Here is a 20,188-nt window from a genome sequence, read left to right as displayed (position 1 = left end):
TCCCTCATTTTGAGCTGGAAATAAGAACTCAGGGACCAGATTTGAATGACAGTTTCCTTAGTGGTCAGTGGTGCTGTCCTACATTTAAACTGGACCAACAGTAGAAACAAAATCTATCTATCTGTTTCTATATACCTCAAATTATATACTGAAAAGAAATATTTTTTTAAATTTATTTATTTTATTTATTTTTGGCTGCATTGAATGAGCCAAAACTTTGAATCAAAGTTTTCATTTTGCTACATGTTCTATGAATTGAGTCCATGTGAAAAAAGTATGTCAGAATATATGTTGTTTTCAAACCTCTCTCTCTTTCCTAACTGGTCTGACTGGATCCAGAATTAGGCCTTATAAAAATACCCTCTTATCCAAGTCTCAGCTCATAGGTGACCAGGTCCTTTTTATGTGACTGGGGTGCTTCCCACCAAACTGGCTAGAGACAAACCCAGGCATCCCAACTCATCAGCCAAGTCTGTGAAGTGATTTTGTTAATGGCTTCCCATGACAGACTGGTTTTATGATTATTTGATGGCTAGGTCCCTTAATGACCCTTCCCTGACTTCCTGCTCATCCCCATGAGACATCTTCCTGAAGAGCCAAAATTATATTTTGATGAGAACTTTAGACTACTGTAAAATCTAAGAATTAACTTAAAGTAAACGTATTAAAGAAGAAAGAAAGGGCAAAGAGGGACACTAATATCAATAAATGATTACTCAGTTTGATTCATAGTTTTTTTCCTATTATGACACATACAAGAGTATTGTTAATATGCTGCTTTATCAATGAGTTTTATGATACATACTTTTTCTTTCAAGCAGTTTTGTAGGAGATTCTGTTGTCTGTAAAGTCAAGAAAGGTTGATGATTTAATTATTACTTAGGGTCAAGAATTTATATAGCTTTTTACAAAACTTCTAATCAGTGAATCAGTTTCTTCTCTTTATATCTAAGAGATTTTTAAAAGAAGTTCAAAAGAATAAACTTTTTTATTGTCCACCCCCACCACCTATTTCTCTTCCTTCTTTGATTTTGGCCCACATGATTTATTACTCAAAGGAGTAGAATTGTGGCTGCTGCATAAAAAAATATGTCTATTTGAAAATTCCGATTCTGACCCATGTTAACCATTCCTGCTTTGAGGTTCTCTGGGGAAGGACACAGACCTGGAGGGAGACAGTGAGCTAGTCCTTTCTGTTTGCTAAAAGGCAGCATGAGTTAGCAAGACAATCTGACCAGAGCTTCTGGATAATCCTTAATTTACCCTTTCAAACCCCATAGTCCTACCCACACTCTCCTCAAACAGTAGTAAGGAATTAAGTGGTGACTACTTAATAACTATGGGTTAAAATCATAAATTTCTAGCCATATTAAATACCAATTTAGATGTAGCCCTTTTCTATGTATGACAATATTCTATCATGTGTTCTAATTAGATTTTTTATCATGATACTAATGAAATAAACAACATAGTTTTCTGAATTGTAAAAATTAACTCAATGAAAAATATAGAATAACATACATTTAATAAAACAAGATCTAAGACTTTAGTTCTGATTTATTTTTGTATATTTCAGATATTTATTTTCATAAATTTCAACATAGGCCCTTTGCTTATCTTCTTCCTGCTTTCTTAAGAGAAAATTGATATACCTTTTTTACTTTTTCTAGGCCTGTACTTTACATGATAAAATTAGGCACTGAGTTTGTGTGGTGCAGTGATGAGAGCTGGGATCCTGCTCCAATAGCAGCGAGCATCACTGACCTGTGAAGAAGACCACACGCAGAGGAAACAAGCTTGGACTGAAATCAGTGATAGCTTACCCATCAACTGTGTTCTCCCAAGATCTCAGAAGAACATGTATACAGTTAAATGGGTTCCTTCAGAAGGTTGGCAAGATGGCCGAGTAGAAGGATTTGAGCTCACCTTCTCTCATGAAAACACCAAAAACACAACTAATGGCTGAACAACCATTGACAGAAAAGACTGGAACCTATCAAAAGAGATATTCTACATCTAAAGGCAAAGAATAAGCCACAGAAAGATGGTAGAAGGGGTGCTTTCATAATATAATCAAATCCCATACCCCCCAGGTTGGCAACCCACAAACTGGAAACTAATTATATCACAGAGGTTCTCCCACAGGACTGAGAGTTCTGAGTCACACATCAGGTTCCCCAGCCTGGGGGTTTGGCATCAGGAGGAGGAGCCCCCAGAGCATTTGGTTTGAAGGCTAGCGGGGCTTGAGTGCAGGAGCTCCATTGGACTGGGGGAAACAGAGACTTCACTCTCGGAGGGTGCACACAAGGTTTCATGTGCACAGGGACCCAGGGCAAAGCAGTGACTCTGTAGGAACCTGGGCCAGACCTATCTGCGGGTCTTGGAGTGTCTCCTGGGGGTCAGCTGTGGCCCACTCGGGGGCAAGAATGCTGGTGGCAGAGGCCACTGGGAAAATTCCTCAGCATGAGCTCTCCCAAAGGTCACCACTTTGGCACTGAGACCTGACCCATTAGCCTGCAGGTTCAAGTGCTGGGATGCCTGAGGCCATAAAACCAACAGGATGGGAATACAGTCCTACCCATCAACAGACAGGCTGGCTAAAGTGCTCCTGAGCCCCTTGACACAGGCCTGTCCACCAGAGGGACATGACCCAGTTCCACCCAAAGTGGGCAGGTACCAGTCCCTCCTGCCAAGAAGCCTGCATGAGCCCCTGAACTGACCTCGCCCACCAGGGGGCAGACACCAGAAGCAAGAACTACAATCCTGCAGCATGCAGAATGGAGACTACAAACACAGAAAGTCAGGCCATAAAGGAGTGGTATGATATATGTAAAGTGAAGAAAGGGAAAAATGTACAACCAAGAATACTCAAACCAGCAAGGCTTTCATTCAGATTTGACAGAGAAATCAAAAGCTTTACAGACAAGCAAAAGTTAAGAGAATTCAGCACCACCAAAACAGCTTTATGACAAATGCTAAAGGAGCTTCTCTAGGAGGAAAAGAAAAGGCCACAACTAAAAACAAGAAAAGTACAAATGGAAAAGTTCACCAGTAAAGGCAAACATACAATAAAAGTAGGAAATCATTCACACACAAATATGATATCAAAACCATCAATCGCGAGGAGAGTATAAATGCATGATATATTGGAAATGCATTTGAAATTGAGACCAGCAACTTAAAACAACCTTGCATATGTATAGACTTCTTTATCAAAACCTCATGGTAACTGTATCTACAATAGATAGACAAAAAAGAAAAAGGAATCCAACACTAAAGATAGTCATTAAATCACAAGAGAAGAGAAGAGGAAGGGAAGAAAAAAAACCTACATAAACAAACCCCCCAAAATTAAGAAAATAGCAAGTAGAGGCAAGACAGGACTCGTGCACCTGAGAGACTGGGGTATGGGGGCAGTTCCCATGCTCAGAGGGGCCCACACATGGAAAGGGGATCAGCAGGGATGGGGAGAGAGTTTGGGGGGATCAGAAAGGAACACAGCCAGCGTTTTCCCCATTGGCTCAGTGCCCTGGGGTCCCAAGCCTAAACCTTCGCCCCCTGGCTGCGCTGAGTCTAGGCCCTGTCCCCCAATCCCCCAAGGCCTTTTCCAGCATGCCAGTCCTGAGCCTATGCCCTGTCCCCCTCGCCTAATCCCTGAGCCCCCACCGAGGTCTTTTCTGGCCCTTTTTTATTTTTGGTTGCTGTTGTGGTTTGGTTTTGCCTTGTTGTTGTTTCATTTATATTTTTAATTTTTCTAATGTATTTTTTATTCTAATTTTATTTTTTATTCTTTGTTGTTCTTTGTTTGTTGCCTTTTTTTTTTTTTTTTTTGGGCTGTGCCACGCAGCTCACAGGATCTTGGTTTCCCAGGCCAGGGGTCAGACCTTAGCTCCTGTGGTGGGAGCACTGAGTCCAAAACGCTGGACTAACAGAGAACCTCAGACCCCAAGGAATATTAATTGCTGTGAGCTCTCCGGGAGGTCCTCATCTTGGCACCAAGACCCAGCTCTACCCAACTGCCTGCAAACTCCAGTGCTGGATGCCTCAGGCCAAACAACCAGTAAGAGAAGAACATAGCCCCACCCATCAAAAAAAATGAGATGACAAAAAAATATGTTACTGATGAAGGAGCAAGGTAAAAAACTATAAGACCAAATAAATGAAGAGGAAATAGGCAAGCTACCTGAAAAATATTTCAGAGTAATGACAGTAAAGATGATCCAAAATCTCAGAAATAGAATGGAGGTACGGATTGAGAAAATACAAAAAATGTTTAACAAGGACATAGAAGAACTAAAGAACAAACAAACAGTGATGAACAACATAATAACTGAAGTGAAAAGTACACTAGAAGAAATCAATAACAGAAGAACAAATAAGTGAGCTAGAAGATAGAATGGTGGAAATCACTGCTGAGGAGCAGAATAAAGAAAAAAGAATAAGAAGAAATGAGGACAGTCTCAGAAACCTGTAGGACAACATTTAATGCACCAACATTTGAATTATAGGGGTTCCAGAAGAAGAAGAGAAAGAGAAAGGGCCTGAGAAAATATTTGAAGAGATTATAGTCAAAAACTTCCCTAACATGGGAAATAGGCACCCAAGTCCAGGAAGCACAGAGAGTCCCATACAGAATAAACACAAGGGGATACACACCAAGACATATTAATCAAACTAACAAAAATTAAATTCAAAGAAAAAACAAAAGCAGCAAGGGAAAAGCAACAAATAACATACAAGGGAATCCCCATAAAGTTATCAGCTGATTTTTCAGCAGAAACTCTGCCAGCCAGAAGGGAGTGGCAGGAAATACTTAAAGTGATGAAAGGGAAAAACATACAACCAAGATTACTCTACCCAAGAAGGATCTCATTCAGATTCAACAGAGAAATCAAAAACTTTACAGACAAGCAAAAGACAAGAAAATTCAGCACCACCAAAACAGCTTTACAACAAATGCTAAAGGAACTTCTCTAGGCGGGAAACACAAGAGAAGAAAAAGACCTACAGAAACAAACCCAAAACAATAAAGAAAATGGTAATAGGAACATACGTGTTGATAATTACCTTGAATTACCTTGAATGTAAATGGGTTAAATGCTCCAACCAAAAGATATAGCCTGGCTGAAATAATAAAAAAAAAAAAAAAAGACCAATATCTATGCTGTCTACAAGAGACCCACTTCAGACCTAGGGACACATACAGACTGAAAGTGACGGGATGGAAAAAGACAGTCCATGCAATTGGAAATCAAAGAAAGCTGGAGGAGCAATACTCATATATCAGAAAAAATAGACTTTAAAATAAAGACTGTTACAAGAGATAAGGAAGGACACTACATAATGATCAAGGGGTTCAATCCAAGAAGAAGATGTAACAATCAAATATTTATGCACCCAACATAGGAGCACCTCAATACACAAGGCAAATGCTAAGAGCTGTAATAGGGGAAATTGACAGTAACACAATAATAGTGGGGGACTTTGGTTTCCCACTGAAACCAATGGGCAGATCAGCCAGACAGAAAATAGGGGCAGGGGGGTGAGAAAAAGATTGCCCTCTTCATAAACAGTACACATTTCAAGTTCTTAACTGAGTGAACTACAGCCAAAATGCCACATCAAACACAAGATGACATTCACCAGCTATGAGGATATTTCATCATTCATTCACTCATTCCACAAACATTTACTGAGTGCCCAGAGTGAGCATTCAAGCCCTGTCCTTAAGGATGAAGACAGACCAGTGAACAACACAGACAAAAATGCCTGCCTTCACCAAGCTTTCATGAGGCAAAGCCTAGCATGTAGCACAAATTAAAGATGGATGTGTACTTTGTCTATGAGAGAGCTGGAGTTCCCACAGTCACACTGGCATCCAAATGAGACATCCTAAAAAGGCTACAGCCCTGTGTTACTGTAGACTGTGAAACACATGCTTGGTTTTTGTCACAGAACTATCTAGAGCATAGGGGCAGCTAGGAAGGGAGGTGCAAACACTGATCCTAACTGCCGTAAAACAGGGCTGAAGAGTAGGTCCCACCTTTGGAAGCTCACAACGGATGGAGGGGGGGCCAACCCTCCCGCTGCAGAAGTAGCCAACAAGCACCTCCTTCAGTTTGAGGAAATGGTCCTCTCCTGCTATAAAAATGGCTTTAAGAAGCAGCTGGGTGTGTGTGTGGGGGAAGCTACAGCAGCCACAGAAGCTGTTAGATAAGGTAAAAAAAAAATATATATATATATATATATATATATTTAAATATGGTTTTTTAAGACCCTTGCATGCATTTATTCAACTAATATTTATTAAATCCTCACTACATATACAAAAAGCACCGTGGTAGGAACTAGGGAAAGAGAGAGGGGAGTGGGTGGAGACATGGTTTCTGTCCTCATGTCTCTTTACCTTCTAGAAAGAGAGTCAGACATTGAACAACTAATCAATTAATTAAAAGTAGAACATCTACTAGGAAGAAGGATTGGAGTCTATAAGAACTTTAAAAGGGCAAATTAACCTAGTGCCAAAGATAACAGAAACCCTTTACACAATCCCACTCACTTTCTCAGTCTCTCCTCTCCCTCTCCTCCATTCTGTCCCCTCCCCCATCCCTCCTCTCTCAGACACACATGCACACACACACACACAGGCACACATAGCTATGATGTAATCAGGCACCTCTTTGTCTTCCTTTCAAAGAGACAACTTTTGAGCTATAAATACTAAAGATACTATTCATTCTGGCTTTTAGGCCAACAGGCTGCAACCTGGCAAAACCATGCCAAAATTCCTAATCTGAGTTAAGATGCAGTCAGGTCTAGATGAAAAAAGGAATGTTTCAACTGATTACATCTTCAAATGTTTCCTAGATATTTGAGTTTATGGTTGTGCTTGTCCTTCTTGATACTTAATTAGAATGTACAGGCCTCAGATATGAGCTTGCAGGAGACGGACAGTGTTCAAAATGAAAATGACAGCTTTCCATTGGCTTGTGTGCTGTCTATATAGCAGCTCAGTGTCAGGTGTTGAAGTTAAGCTAAACTACTAAAAACAGAAGATGTAAAGGCTAAAGTTAAAAAATTAAAACTTAGAGTCTACATATACTGAACTTTGGCTATTCAACTGTAAAGTCAAATTGGACAAAAAAGCATAAGAAAAACAAGCAAGGAACACAATTTTGGACAAAGCATTGAGCTGAGCAGATTTAAAAATTTTTCAATTAAGTTATATAACTACAAAATATTTGTGGTAGATAAAAATTAGAAAATACAGGCATATAGACAGAGATAAAACTGCAGCCATATTTAATAACCAAATCACTTTCCATAAAATGACTATATCAAAGTATTTAACAAATTCTTTATTATTGGGCATTTATGCTTTTGCCTAATCTTTATTAACACAAATGTTTTGATGAACACCTTTATATATGCATTTCTGCACATCTCTCATTATTTTCTTATAATAAATTCTTAGAAGTGGAATTTCTTAGCTGGGCAGTGTTCAGACATTTAAAATCAGAATTAGCCAACTTCAGAAAAAAGAAATCATGAGTAACACAATAACAGTGAGGGACTTTCACACTCCACTTTCATCAATGGACAGTTCATCCAGAGAGAAAATCAATAAGGAAACACAGGCTTTAAATGACACATTAAACCATATAGACTTAATTGATATTTATAGGACATTCCATCCAAAAGCAGCAGGATACACATTCTTAAGTGCATATGGAACATTATCCAGGATAGACAATATGTGGGGCCACAAAGTGAGCCCTGCTAAATTTAAGAAAATTGAAACCATATCAAGCATCTTTTCCAACTATAACTCTATGAGATTAGAAATTGACTACAAGAAAAAAAAATTATAAAAACCACAAGCAAGTAGGGGCTAAAAAATATGTGACTAAAGGACAAAGGGATCACTGAAGAAATCAAAGAGGAAATCAAAAAATACCTAGAGACAGATATTGGAGATTGGTTCAAGATGGCAGAGTGGAAGGACATGCTCTCAACTCCCTCTTGCGAGAGCACCGGAATCACAACTAACTGCTGAACAATCATCAACAAGAAGACACTAGAACTCACTTAAAAAGATACCCCACATCCAAAGACAAAGGAGAAGCTGCAATGAGATGGTAGGAGTGGTGCAATCACAATAAAATCAAATCCCATAGCTGCTGGGTGGGTGACTCACAAACTGGAGGACACTTAAACCACAGAAGTCCACCAACTGGTGTGAAGGTTCTGAGCCCCATAGCAGGCTTCCCAACCTGGGGGTCTGGCAACAGGAGGAGGAATTCCCAGAGAATCAGACATTGAAGGCTAGTGGGATTTGATTGCAGGACTTTGACAGGACTTGGGGAAACAGAGACTCCACTCTTGGAGGGCACACACAAAGTAGTGTGTGCATCAGGTCCCAGGGCAAGGAGCAGTGACCCCATAGGAGACTGAACCAGACCTACCTGCTAGTGTTGGCGAGTCTCCTGTAGAGGTGGGGGGTGGCTGTGGCTCACCACAGGGACAAGGACACTGGCAGCAGTTTTGGGAAGTACTCCTTGGTGTGAGCCCTCCCAGAGTCCGCCATGAGCCCCACGAAAGAGCCAGGTAGACTCCAGAGCTGGGTCACCTCAGGCCAAACAACCAACAGGGGAGGGAAGCCAGCCCGACCCATCAGCAGACAAAAGGATTAAAGTTTTACGGAGCTCTGCCCAACAGAGCAACACCCAGCTCTACCCACCACCAGTCCCTCCCATCATGAAGCTTGCACAAGCCTCTAAGAGGGAAACATAAGAGAAGAAAAGGACCTAAAAAAAACAAACCCAAAACAATTAAGAAAATGGTAATAGGAACATACATATCAATAACTACCTTAAAAGTGAATGGATTAAATGCTCCAACCAAAAGACACAGGCTCACTGAATGGATACAAAAACAAGACCCATATATATGCTGTTTAAAAGAGACCCACTTCAGACCTAGGGACACATAGAAACTGAAAATAAGGGGATGGAAAAAGATATTCCATGCAAATGTAAATCAAAAGAAAGCTGGAGTAGCAATACTTGTTTTAGGTAAAATAGACTTTAAAGTCTGTTACAAGAGACAAGGAAGGACACTACATAATGATCAAGGGATCAATCCAAGAAGAAGATAAAACAATTATAAATATATATGCACCCAACATAGGAGCACCTCAATACATAAGGCAAATGCTAACAGCTATAAAAGAGGAAATCGAAAGTAACACAATAATAGTGAGGGACTTTGACACCACACTTACACCAATGGACAGATCATCCAGACACAGACTTAATAAGGATACACAAGCTATAAATAACACACTAGACCAGATAGATTGAATTGATATTTATAGGACATTCCATCCAAAAACAGCAGATTACACCTTCTGCTCAAGTGCACATGGAACATTCTCCAGGATAGATCACATTTTGGGTCACAAATCAAGCCTCAGTAAATTTAAGAAAATTGAAACCATATCAAGCACCTTTTCCAACCACAACACTATGAGATTAGAAATTTTATGGGGAAAAAATGTAAAAAACATAAACACATGGAGGCTAAACAATACATTACTAAATAACCAAGAGATCACTGAAGAAATCAAAGAGGAAATCAAAAAATACCTAGAGAAAATGACAATGAAAACATGACCCAAAACCTATGGAATGCAGCAAAAGCAGTTCTAAGAAGGAAGTTTATAGCAATACAATCCTATCTCAAGAAACAAGAAAAGTCTCAAATAAACAATCTAACCTTACACCTACTGGAACTAGAGAAAATAGAACAAAGAAAACCCAAAGTTCGTAGAAGGAAAAAATTCATAAAGATCAGACCAGAAATAAATGAAATAGAAAAAAAGAAAACAGTAGCAAGATCAATAAAACTAAAAGTTGGTCCTTTGAGAAGATAAAATTGGTGAACCTTTAGCCAAACTCATCAAGTAAAAGAGGGAGAGGACTCAAATCAATAAAATTAGAAATGAAAAAGGACAAGTTAAAACAGACATTGCAGAAATACAAAGCATCATAAGAGACTACTACAAGCAACTCTATGCTGATAAAATGGACAACCTGGAAGAAATGGACAAACTCTTAGAAAGGTATAACCTTCCAAGCCTGAACCAGGAAGAAATAGAAAATATGAACAGACCAATCACAAGTCATGAAATTGAAACTGTGATTAAAAATCTTCCAACAAACAAAAGCCCAGGACCAGATGGCTTCACAGGCCACTTCTATCAAACATTTAGAGAAGCGCTAAAACAAATCCTTCTCAAACTCTTCCAGAAAACTGCAGAGGAAAGAAAATTCCCAAACTCATTCTACAAGGCCACCATCACCCTGATATGAAAAGCAGACAAAGATATCACAAAAAAAGAAAATTACAGACCAGTGTCACTGATGAATATAGATGCAAAAATATTCAACAAAATACTAGCAAACAGAATCCAACAACACATTAAAAGGATCATACACCATGATGAAGTTGGATTTATCCCAGGGATGCAAGGATTCTTCAATACATGCAAAACAATGTAATACGCCACATTAAAAATTGAAGAATAAAAACCATATGATCATCTCAATAGATGCAGAAAAAGCTTTTGAAAAATTCAACACCCATTTATGATAAAAAATCTCCACAAAGTGGGCATAGAGGGAACCTACCTCAACATAATAAAGGTCATATATGACAAACCCACAGAAAACATCATTCTCAATGGTGAAAAGCTGACAGCATTCCCTCTAAGGTCAGGAACAAGACAAGGATGTCCACTCTCGCTGCTATTATTCAACATAGTTTTGGAAGCCCTAGCCATGACAATCAGCAAAGAAAAAGAAATAAAAGGAATACAAATTTGACAAGAAGTAGTAAAACTGTCACTGTTTGCAGATGACATGATACTATACATAGATAATCCTAAAGATGCCACCAGAAAACTACTAGAGCTAATCAATGAATTTGGTAGCGTTTCAGACTACAAAATAAATGCACAGAAATCTCTTGCATTCCTATACACTAACAACAAAATATTGGAAAAATAAATTAAGGAAGCAATCCCATTCACCATTGCAACAAAAATATTAAAATACCTAGGAATAAACCTACCTAAGGAGGTAAAAGACCTGTATTCAGAAAACTATAAGACACTGAGGAAAGAAATCAAAGATGACACAGATGGTGAGCGATATACCGTGTTCTTGGATTAGAAGAATATTGTGAAAATGACTATACTACAGAAAGCAATCTACAGATTCAATGCAATCCCTATCAAACTACCAGTGGCATTTTTCACAGAACTAGAACAAGAAATCTTAAAATTTGTGTGGAGACACAAAGGACCCCAAATAGCCAAAGCAGTCTTGAGGGAAAAAAACAGAGCTGAAGGAATCAGACTCCCTGACTTCAGACAATACTACAAAACTACAGTAATCAAGACAGAATGGTACTGGCACAAAAATAGAAATATAGATCAATGGAACAGGATAGAAAGCCCACATATAAACCCATGTATCTATGGTCACCTAATCTATGACAAAGGAGGCAAGGATATACATGGAAAAGAAAGTCTCTTCAATAAGTGGTGCTGGTAAAACTGGACAGCTACATGTAAAAGAATAAAATTAGAAAACTCCCTAACAACGTTCACAAAAATAAACTCAAAATGGAGTAAAGACCTAAATGTAACATGGGACATTATAAAACTCTTAGAGTAAAACATAGAAAGAACACTCTTTGATAAATCACAGCAAGATCTTTTTTGACTCACCTCCTAGAGTAATGGAAATAAAAACAAACAAATGGGAGCTAATGCATCTTAAAAGCTTTTGCAAAGCAAAGGAAACTATAAACAAGACGAAAAGAGAACCCTCAGAATGGGAGAAATTATTTGCAAATGAATCAATGGACAAAGGATTAATCTCCAAAATATATGAACAGCTCATGCAGCTCAATATTAAAAAATCAAATAACCCAATGAAAAAATGGGCAGAAGATCTAAACAGACATTTCTCCAAAGAAGACATACAGATGGCCAAGAGGCACATGAAAAGATGTTCAACATTTTTGCTAATTATTAGAGAAATGCAAATCAAAACTACAATCCAGTATCACCAATACTGGTCAGAATGGCCATCATCAAAAAGTCTACAAACAAGGAATTCCCTGGCTTTCCAGTGGTTAGGAGTTTGTGGTTCCACTGCAGTGTGCATGGGTTCGATCCCTGGTTGGGGAACTAGAATCCCACAAGCTGCAGCGCAGCCAAAGAACAATGTCTACAAACAATAAATGCTGGAGAGGGTGTAGAAAAAAGGGAACCCTCCTACACTGTTGGTGGGAATATAAACTGGTACAACCACTATGGAGAACAATGGAGGTTCCTTAAAGAACTAAAAATACAACTACCATATGATTTAGCAATCCCACTCCTGGACATGTATCCAGAGAAAACCATACTTCAAAAAGATACATGCACCCCAATATTCATTGCAGCACTATTTACAGTAGCCAAGACATAGAAGCAACCTAAATGTCCACTGACAGAGGAATGGATAAAGAAGATGTGGTACATATATACAATGGGATATTACTCGGCCACAAGAAAGAATGAAATAATGCCAAACATGAATCAACCTAGAGATTATCATACCAAATGTAGTAAGTCAGACAAAGACAAATATCATATGATATCACTTATATGTGGAGTCTAAAAAGTGATAAAAATGAATTTACTTACAGAACAGAAACAGACTCACAGACTTTGAAAACAAACTTCTGGTTACCAAAGGGGAAATGGGCGGGAGGGATAAATTCAGAGTTTGGGATTAACATATACAAACTACTATATATAAAATAGATAATTAACAGGACCTACTGTATAGGACAGGGAACTCTACTCAATATTCTATAATAACCTAATGGGAAAAAAATCTGAAAAAAATAGATATATGTATATGTATAACTGAATCACTTTGCTGTACACCTGAAACTAACACTGTAAATCCAATATAAAAAATTCTTTTAAATAAACAAATAAAATTAAAAATTTCCCAAAGTCTAAAATTCAGTTATGAGAAACAGCAAGACAGAGAATTATATCCTATATCTTGGCAGAAAATGAAAACCTCCCTGGTTTTAGCTCAGGCATGGGCTTTGTAGCAACAGTCCATACTCAGACTAGTACTTTTTGCAATATGGAACCTGGAGCCTGAAAGGTAATGTCAGTGACATGTTTTTATCTTTTGGTCTCCTTTATTTTTTCAGGATCTGTTTTTTTAGGTCAACCTAAGCACAGTTTTTTTTTTTTCTTTCTTTTTGATATTCTGCAACCTAACTCTCCCAGATTCATTTTTCTATTCTCTTCACATTATACTGTGGGCACCAAATGGAACTCAAGGAGTCCATTGTATTAACTGATATCTGTACCTGACTCCAACAGACTTTCTGTCTCAAAGGCATGCAGAAATATCCAAACAAAGAGAAAAGACCTAAGAATAAAAATAATCAAATAACTGAGAAAACTTCAAAGAAGACCACTAAAAAACAACTGTGATAACCAGATAAAGGTTGATATCAGTGAAAATGGCAGAGTAAAGAGCTCTGAAAATTTACTCCTTCTTAAAAGCAATAGGTAAACTAACACATTTTTTCATTATTTTATAGTAAATGGTTTTCATAGTCAATTTTTTTCAGTTTTCAGAACTCTGAAAATTAACCAAAGGCTTTCAGCATTCCACAGAGTGTTTACTCAAGAAAAATAGATGATCTAGGTAAGAACACTGAGCGTTGTGGTGTTTTAACTTGTCCTATTTCCATCCTCTTTCTCACCAACAGGGTATCTTTGAAAAAGAACAGCTCACAATCACAGTGGCATAGGTTTCTTCCTTGTGGTATCTACCCAATATCTAGCATTATGCTTTGAACATAAATAAATTCCCATTTAAAATCATTTGGATTTGGGCCTACTCGCTCTAACACAAAATGAAGCCTTTGTGCAGGCCACTAATGGACTTCTAGAACTGGTTCCTAGTTTCTTGCCATCAATTTTTCTTATATATTTCTGTTGGAGTTATCCATCATGTATGCTAATTTGACCATACCATTCCCCTTCCAAAACATCAGAGTATTGCCCAATAAGTAAACTATAAATTTCTGACCACAGATTGAAAGTAGCAAGCAGACTTACTGTCTTCTTCACTCTGTTACTTCCTACATCTTCCATCCCAATAATATAAATATATTCATTATCTAAGTGTAATGCATAATTATTGAAACTGTTTATGCCCACTACTATCATACTTGCTTTGTCCTCATTCTCTTGGTCTTGAATTTCCATGTCTATTTTACAAATGTTTCTGTCTTTGTATTAACATTAGAAAAAACAGAACTAATCAATAGACGAAAGGGAGGGAGAGATAGGGTGGATGGTAGAATACATGTAATGACTCCACAGTAAAGTCTTACGAAATCTGGAATTAAATCAGAATGAGAAGAATGTGAATGTGTATGATGGGCAGAGTCAGACCAGAAAGTATTGTTAGCTGTGTTTTGTTTGTATTCTGACAGGATGTTAGGCTGGTTGGCTGCAACTAAAAGTATTTTTCCCTGTCAATTTGGGAGGGCGTGGTGAAGAATCTCCAGGTAATACACAGAGTTACTCATCTTACCAAGCTAAGAATTTTAATGAAAAAGTATCCAAAGTATTTGCTATGGAAGATCTCAGTGACTCTGTAGTTCTATAATGTTGGGTGGAGAAAAATAAAGAGGCAGCACTCAAGACTTTATTATGATCTTCCTCTAACCACTTCTATAAAGAGGCAGGTATTTATATTTAATAAACATTTATCAAATACCTAAATTAAAATGGCCATTTTGTACAAATGATCACCATTCTTCCACCTTGTTCTATTTCTTTAAACCAGACTAATCCAGTTTCCTTCTTTCTGCATCTATTATAGTGCTGTGTATCCTATGAACTCTCAGTAAGTCAGTTAAACTGATGTTCATCAGTCCTAAAGTCAAGATCCTTCCTCCAAGAAAGCTTGGTTTGAATATGTCAACAGCATTTACCATCATGTACCACTTAACTCTATCCAATCATTTTCATAGGAATTTGGGGTTTGTAAAGTCTTTCCTGGACCTCAGTTATTGATTTTTTAAAAAAGGCAACGGTGTTGGGTCTAAAATGATAGTCTCTAAAGTTGAGAAATCCATGTATAGACACCAACAGAAATAGGCTGCCACCAGTTTGAGGAATAAAAATCCCTCAGGCTCCCCAAATTTCTTCTCCAGAGACTTGCAAGTTCCATCATTAGAGATTATTATTTTGGATTATATGGCAAATACACTTTAGGTTAGGAATGACTAATTAAAAATTTAAAAAGTAAAACTAAACTAATCTGTCCTTAGGATGCCAGTAATCTCAAAAGGTTTAAGGAAAGGTAAATGTTTCAAAGGGGAGAAAGGCAAAGAGACAAGTCCAGATCCTGGAAATCTACCTGAAGAGGAGAAGACATGGTTGGATATACTTGAAAGTGGCATGAAGACTGAATATAGGGTAAGTGTAGAACCACAGTGGGGTAAGGAAATAAGGGAAAGGAAGAACATTAACTTTGTCTACTTTACAATTTAAGCTTAGTGAGGAGAATTTGCAAAAGACAAACGTTTCACTAAGTCTAAGTAGAAGCACAAAAATGGAGGGTCCCATGTAAGTATTTGCTTTTTAATATGACCCACGTACTTATTAGAATATTAATTTATCATTATACATTAATTTTCTTAGATACTTACGTATTTGAGAAAACACAAGAAGGGAAAATACCCTGGACTGTGGCAGGAGCCCGAGGTCCTATTTACCAGAAAAAGAAAATAATTAGTTTGCATCCTTCCCCAACAACTTGTAAAATGATAATATCCTCTAATAGTTCTTTATTCTCTGTTGTCACAGTCTTGTTTAAAAGCCTCCAGAGACTCTTGACAATGAAGTCTAAATTTCTTTGCAAAGCATAAAATATACCATACAATCTGATGTTCTTATCTACTTCTCTAGTGTCTTCTCTGGCTAGTCTTCCACGTGTATTCTATGGATCAGAGGCTCAAAATAACTTATTTCCTAAATGTATCATCTTCTCCATGCCTCTGGGCCCTTGTTTATGCCATTTCCTTTGGCTGGAGCACCCTATGCCCTCCTTTTTTAAAAATTTTTTTGCAGTACGCGGGCCTCTCACTGTTGTGGCCTCTCCCGTTGCGGAGCACAGACTTGGGACAAGCAGGCTCAGCGGCCATGGCGCACGGGCCTAGCCGCTCCGCGGCATGTGGGATCTTCCTGGAACGGGACACGAACCCGTGCCCCCTGCATCGGCAGGTGGACTCTCAACCACTGCACCACCAGGGAAGCCCCCTATGCCCTCTTTAACTTATCTTTTAGGTCTCAGTCAGCTTGTGTTAACTCTTCTAGAAAGACTTCCTTAAAACTAAGTAAATATTCTTCTCTAGTGGTCCTAAAGCATTCTACCCATTCTATTATAAAACTCATTATGCTATACTGTAATTAAAGGTTTACTCTTCTGTCTCCCTGATTATGATGTAAATTTCCCACTATATCTCCAACATTTATTTTTTGAGAATACTACGTAATTAATATGTTTCCTCAACATTTATTCATTGATTTGTTGGCCATTAATCTCTTCCCACTCAAACATCATCTCACTCACTTTGTATGTAATCTAGCTAGATTTCATTACTGGATTTTAGTAAAGATTCTGGATACAGATGACATAGAAATTTTTATGCACAACACCTCCACATTGGATTTGGTGTGTTAATTATGCAAATACACAAATGAATAAAAATTTTAGACCAAAAGAATGTCCTGGTTACAGAAAGTAGTGTTAGTAATTTGAGCCTGTTAAGTCAAGTTAAAGTGGTAACTCTTGTTTCTCCCAATAAATGAGTAACCAATAGGTACCAGTGATGTGTAAAAAAGTCTTACTTAAATCCTATGAAACTTTTTGACTTTGTTTGTGTAGATATGTTTTTGTGTGTGTGTTCAGATTTGGAGAAGCAGTACCTGAAATTAAGAATTCATAGACCTGAGAAATTAAGTGTGAAGATAATATAATTGTAAAAGCAAAATAAAAAACAAACTCTTCTGTGGTTTCATTAATATGCTGGAGTAAATATTCTAAAAATATTTTCCTATAATTCTATGTAAAATATTAAAACCATCCTCTTAAAAACAGCTAAGCTTTCAAGGAGGTAAGAGAAATATTTGAGAGTAAAAAATTGGGGGGAACACACATATGGAATTGTAAGCAAATGATGAAGCTGATGCCTGCCCTGTACCCATTGGCCACAACTGCAAACTTAATGGATAGCCAGGGGATTTAAAACCATATATCAGGCTCAAACCAGATGGGAAATAAAACCTTAGAGCTTGTGAAAATATACTTTATCCCACAAAACTACACCCTTGGTGAAAGAGCTGTCTTAAAAAAAATCATGCCACAGAGGTAGCGACACAAACAAATTATGCCTTGGCATCAGCTGTGGATACAGGAAGAACAGCAGAAAAGAATAATATCTCTGAAGAATTCATAACCATATATTATCACTTATGTGACTTTTAGGTTTAAATTCACTGTATGGTCCATAAAACTCCAAATGAGAAATTTAAAATGACCCTGTTTTTATAGCTCTCCCAGATGCCTAGCAGTAGCATATGAAAAAAACTTAACAGCTTTATTGAAGTATAATTGATATTTGCAAAACTGTACATATTTAATGTGTTCAGTTTGAGTTTCTACATAGTAATACATCCTATCAAAGTATGGAATTCTGTCAAACATGATGCATTTCTCTCAAAAACAAGCTAACGTATAACAACACATCCCTGCCACTCACACATAGACAAATATGAAGAAATAAACCAACATGCCAGTTATTAGGAAAAATAATTAAAATTAGACCACAAATATTTCAGATATTGGAATTATCAAATATAGAATATAAAATATGTGCATTTTATATGTTTAAATAAATAAAGTAATTGGAAATCACAGGAATGGAACCTATCAAAAAAGTCCAATCAAATCTGAATAATGAGAAATTTTATGTTATATATATATGTTTAATCAAACAAATTTAAAAGTGTATTAAACTTATATAATAGTAAAATAGATACAACTGAAGAGAGAATTGGTGAAATGGAAGACAACCTCAAAGAAATTAACCAGAATGCAATAGAGAGAAATGGAAAACGTGGTTTTTAGACGATGTGGAAGTAGACACACACACACACACACACACACACACGTATATAAGTGGCGTTTCAGAAGAAAAGAATAAAGAAAATGAGAAGCAACATAGGAGAGAAAAACAGCTGAGACTTGGCCAGAACTGCTCATCATAGTGATACTAAAGTAAAGCAGATGAAAGATCTTAAAAGCAGCCTGTGGCATGTGTGTGGCAGGGGTGAGAAGGTGGGGAGGGGGATGTGGGAGGAAGGACCACTTACATAGGAATTAAGTAGAACAGAAAGCAGATCATTTAAGTAAAACAGTATTTTTAAAATGCTAAGAAAAAAAGAACTGTCCCTGAGAACTGGTATATCTAGCCATAATTATATCCCATAACATGGATAAAATACAGTTTTATTAAATAAAATCTGAGACTTTACTCCCAAAATATATATTAATGACATTTCTAAAGAATGGATGTATTTTAGGAAAAATGAAGATGATTCTATAAAGTATGAAATGAAAAAAGGAATGATGAACAATAATAAATGGTTAACATGTGATAAAATATAAACAAAACTTGAAAAATAGAAATTTAATAGAAAAATAGAAACATAATTTCTATAAAATAGAAAAGTAATTTAATCTTGAATTTTTACCAGATAAACTATTAAATATGATATGAGATAGTGAGTAGAAGTAAATTATTCTAACTTTGACTTTTACTTTAAGTATACATGTTAAAATTTAAGGGTAATTGTCAAAAGAAATATACACATAGTAAAAAATTTCCAAAACAGTAGAAGGAAAGCTGAATTTAAAAATACACTTAATATTTTAAAAGAAAGAAAGAAAGGAAAAAAAAAAAAAATATATATATATATATATATATTTAAAAGGAGAACAAACTGAAAGCAAAAATAAGGCAGTAAAAATCTTCCAAATATCTGTAATTAGCATAAATGTAAATGGTTTAAACTCAGTTAAAAATCAGAAATTCTAATACTGAATAAAATAAAGCAAAATCCAAAGTCAAGTATTTGTAAGAGCTACAATTAAACATCTAAAGACTCTAAGATTGAAAGCTGATACAACTATAGTAACATCAGGCAAATTGAATTTAAGACAGAAAGCATGGCTCAGGACAAAGGTCACTACATAATAATAATATTAAGTTATTAACTCGGTAATAAGTTACCAAGATAACCCTAGATATGACTAATAACCTCAATCAAGAAATAAAAAAGCAAAAATGGATACAACTACACAGAGGAGTTGAAAAACTATCTTATCATTCCTGATAATTTTTTGAACAAAGAATTTAAAAAGTAAGAATACAGACTATTTTAACTACACAACTAAACATCTCATTTGAATGGAAATATTTAGAATACTGTATTTCAAAGTTGACAATATTCATTGTTTTCAAACAGGACATTAAACAACTTAATCATGTACTCTAAGCCAATAAAGCAATTCTTCAGATACTTCAAAAGGCTGGTAACATAAATGTCATGTTCTCAGTCTACAAAGCAATTAGAAATCAATAAAAAAAAGAAAAATCCTGGAAAATCCTGGAAAATCTAATCTAGAAATATATAATACATGATGAATAAATTTGATTTAATCAAGGAATGAATGATTGTTCTGAGAATAAAAAGTGATCATCTCAACAAGAGATGCACTAAAAAGTCAACATTCACTGATATACCTTAGCAAATTAGAAATAGAAGGGCATTTTCTTAACCTGGTATCTACCAAAATATTGTGGTAAGCATCATATTTAATGGTGAATAATTTTAAAATATTTTAAATCAGAAAGAAGACAAAAAGCCCACTTTCATCATATTCACCATTTCTCTGAAGGCCCTAGAAATGGGAAGAGTACAAGAAATAATTTAAAAATATTAAGATTGCAAATAAAGTAA

At 36.6% G+C, this 20,188-nt stretch overlaps 1 protein-coding gene across 1 annotated transcript in view; it reads right to left on the bottom strand.

Annotated features, from left to right (window-relative positions):
* FSIP2 (fibrous sheath interacting protein 2) overlaps positions 1 to 20,188 on the bottom strand; it is a gene marked incomplete at both ends in the record, with an annotated part of 126,543 nt that overhangs the window by 43,982 nt on the left and 62,373 nt on the right. Inside the window, 2 exons of the mRNA XM_081241752.1 lie at positions 806 to 842; positions 15,814 to 15,871. Of these exons, the coding sequence (XP_081097878.1) occupies positions 806 to 842; positions 15,814 to 15,871 (95 nt within the window). The remainder of the gene's footprint in view (positions 1 to 805; positions 843 to 15,813; positions 15,872 to 20,188) is intronic.

Source organism: Mesoplodon bidens (genome assembly GCF_964165515.1).
Source record: "Mesoplodon bidens genome assembly, chromosome: 8".
Taxonomy (NCBI): domain Eukaryota; kingdom Metazoa; phylum Chordata; class Mammalia; order Artiodactyla; family Ziphiidae; genus Mesoplodon; species Mesoplodon bidens.
The sequence above is the reverse complement of the archived record's forward strand: the minus strand, read 5'-3'. Positions and strand labels throughout refer to the sequence as shown.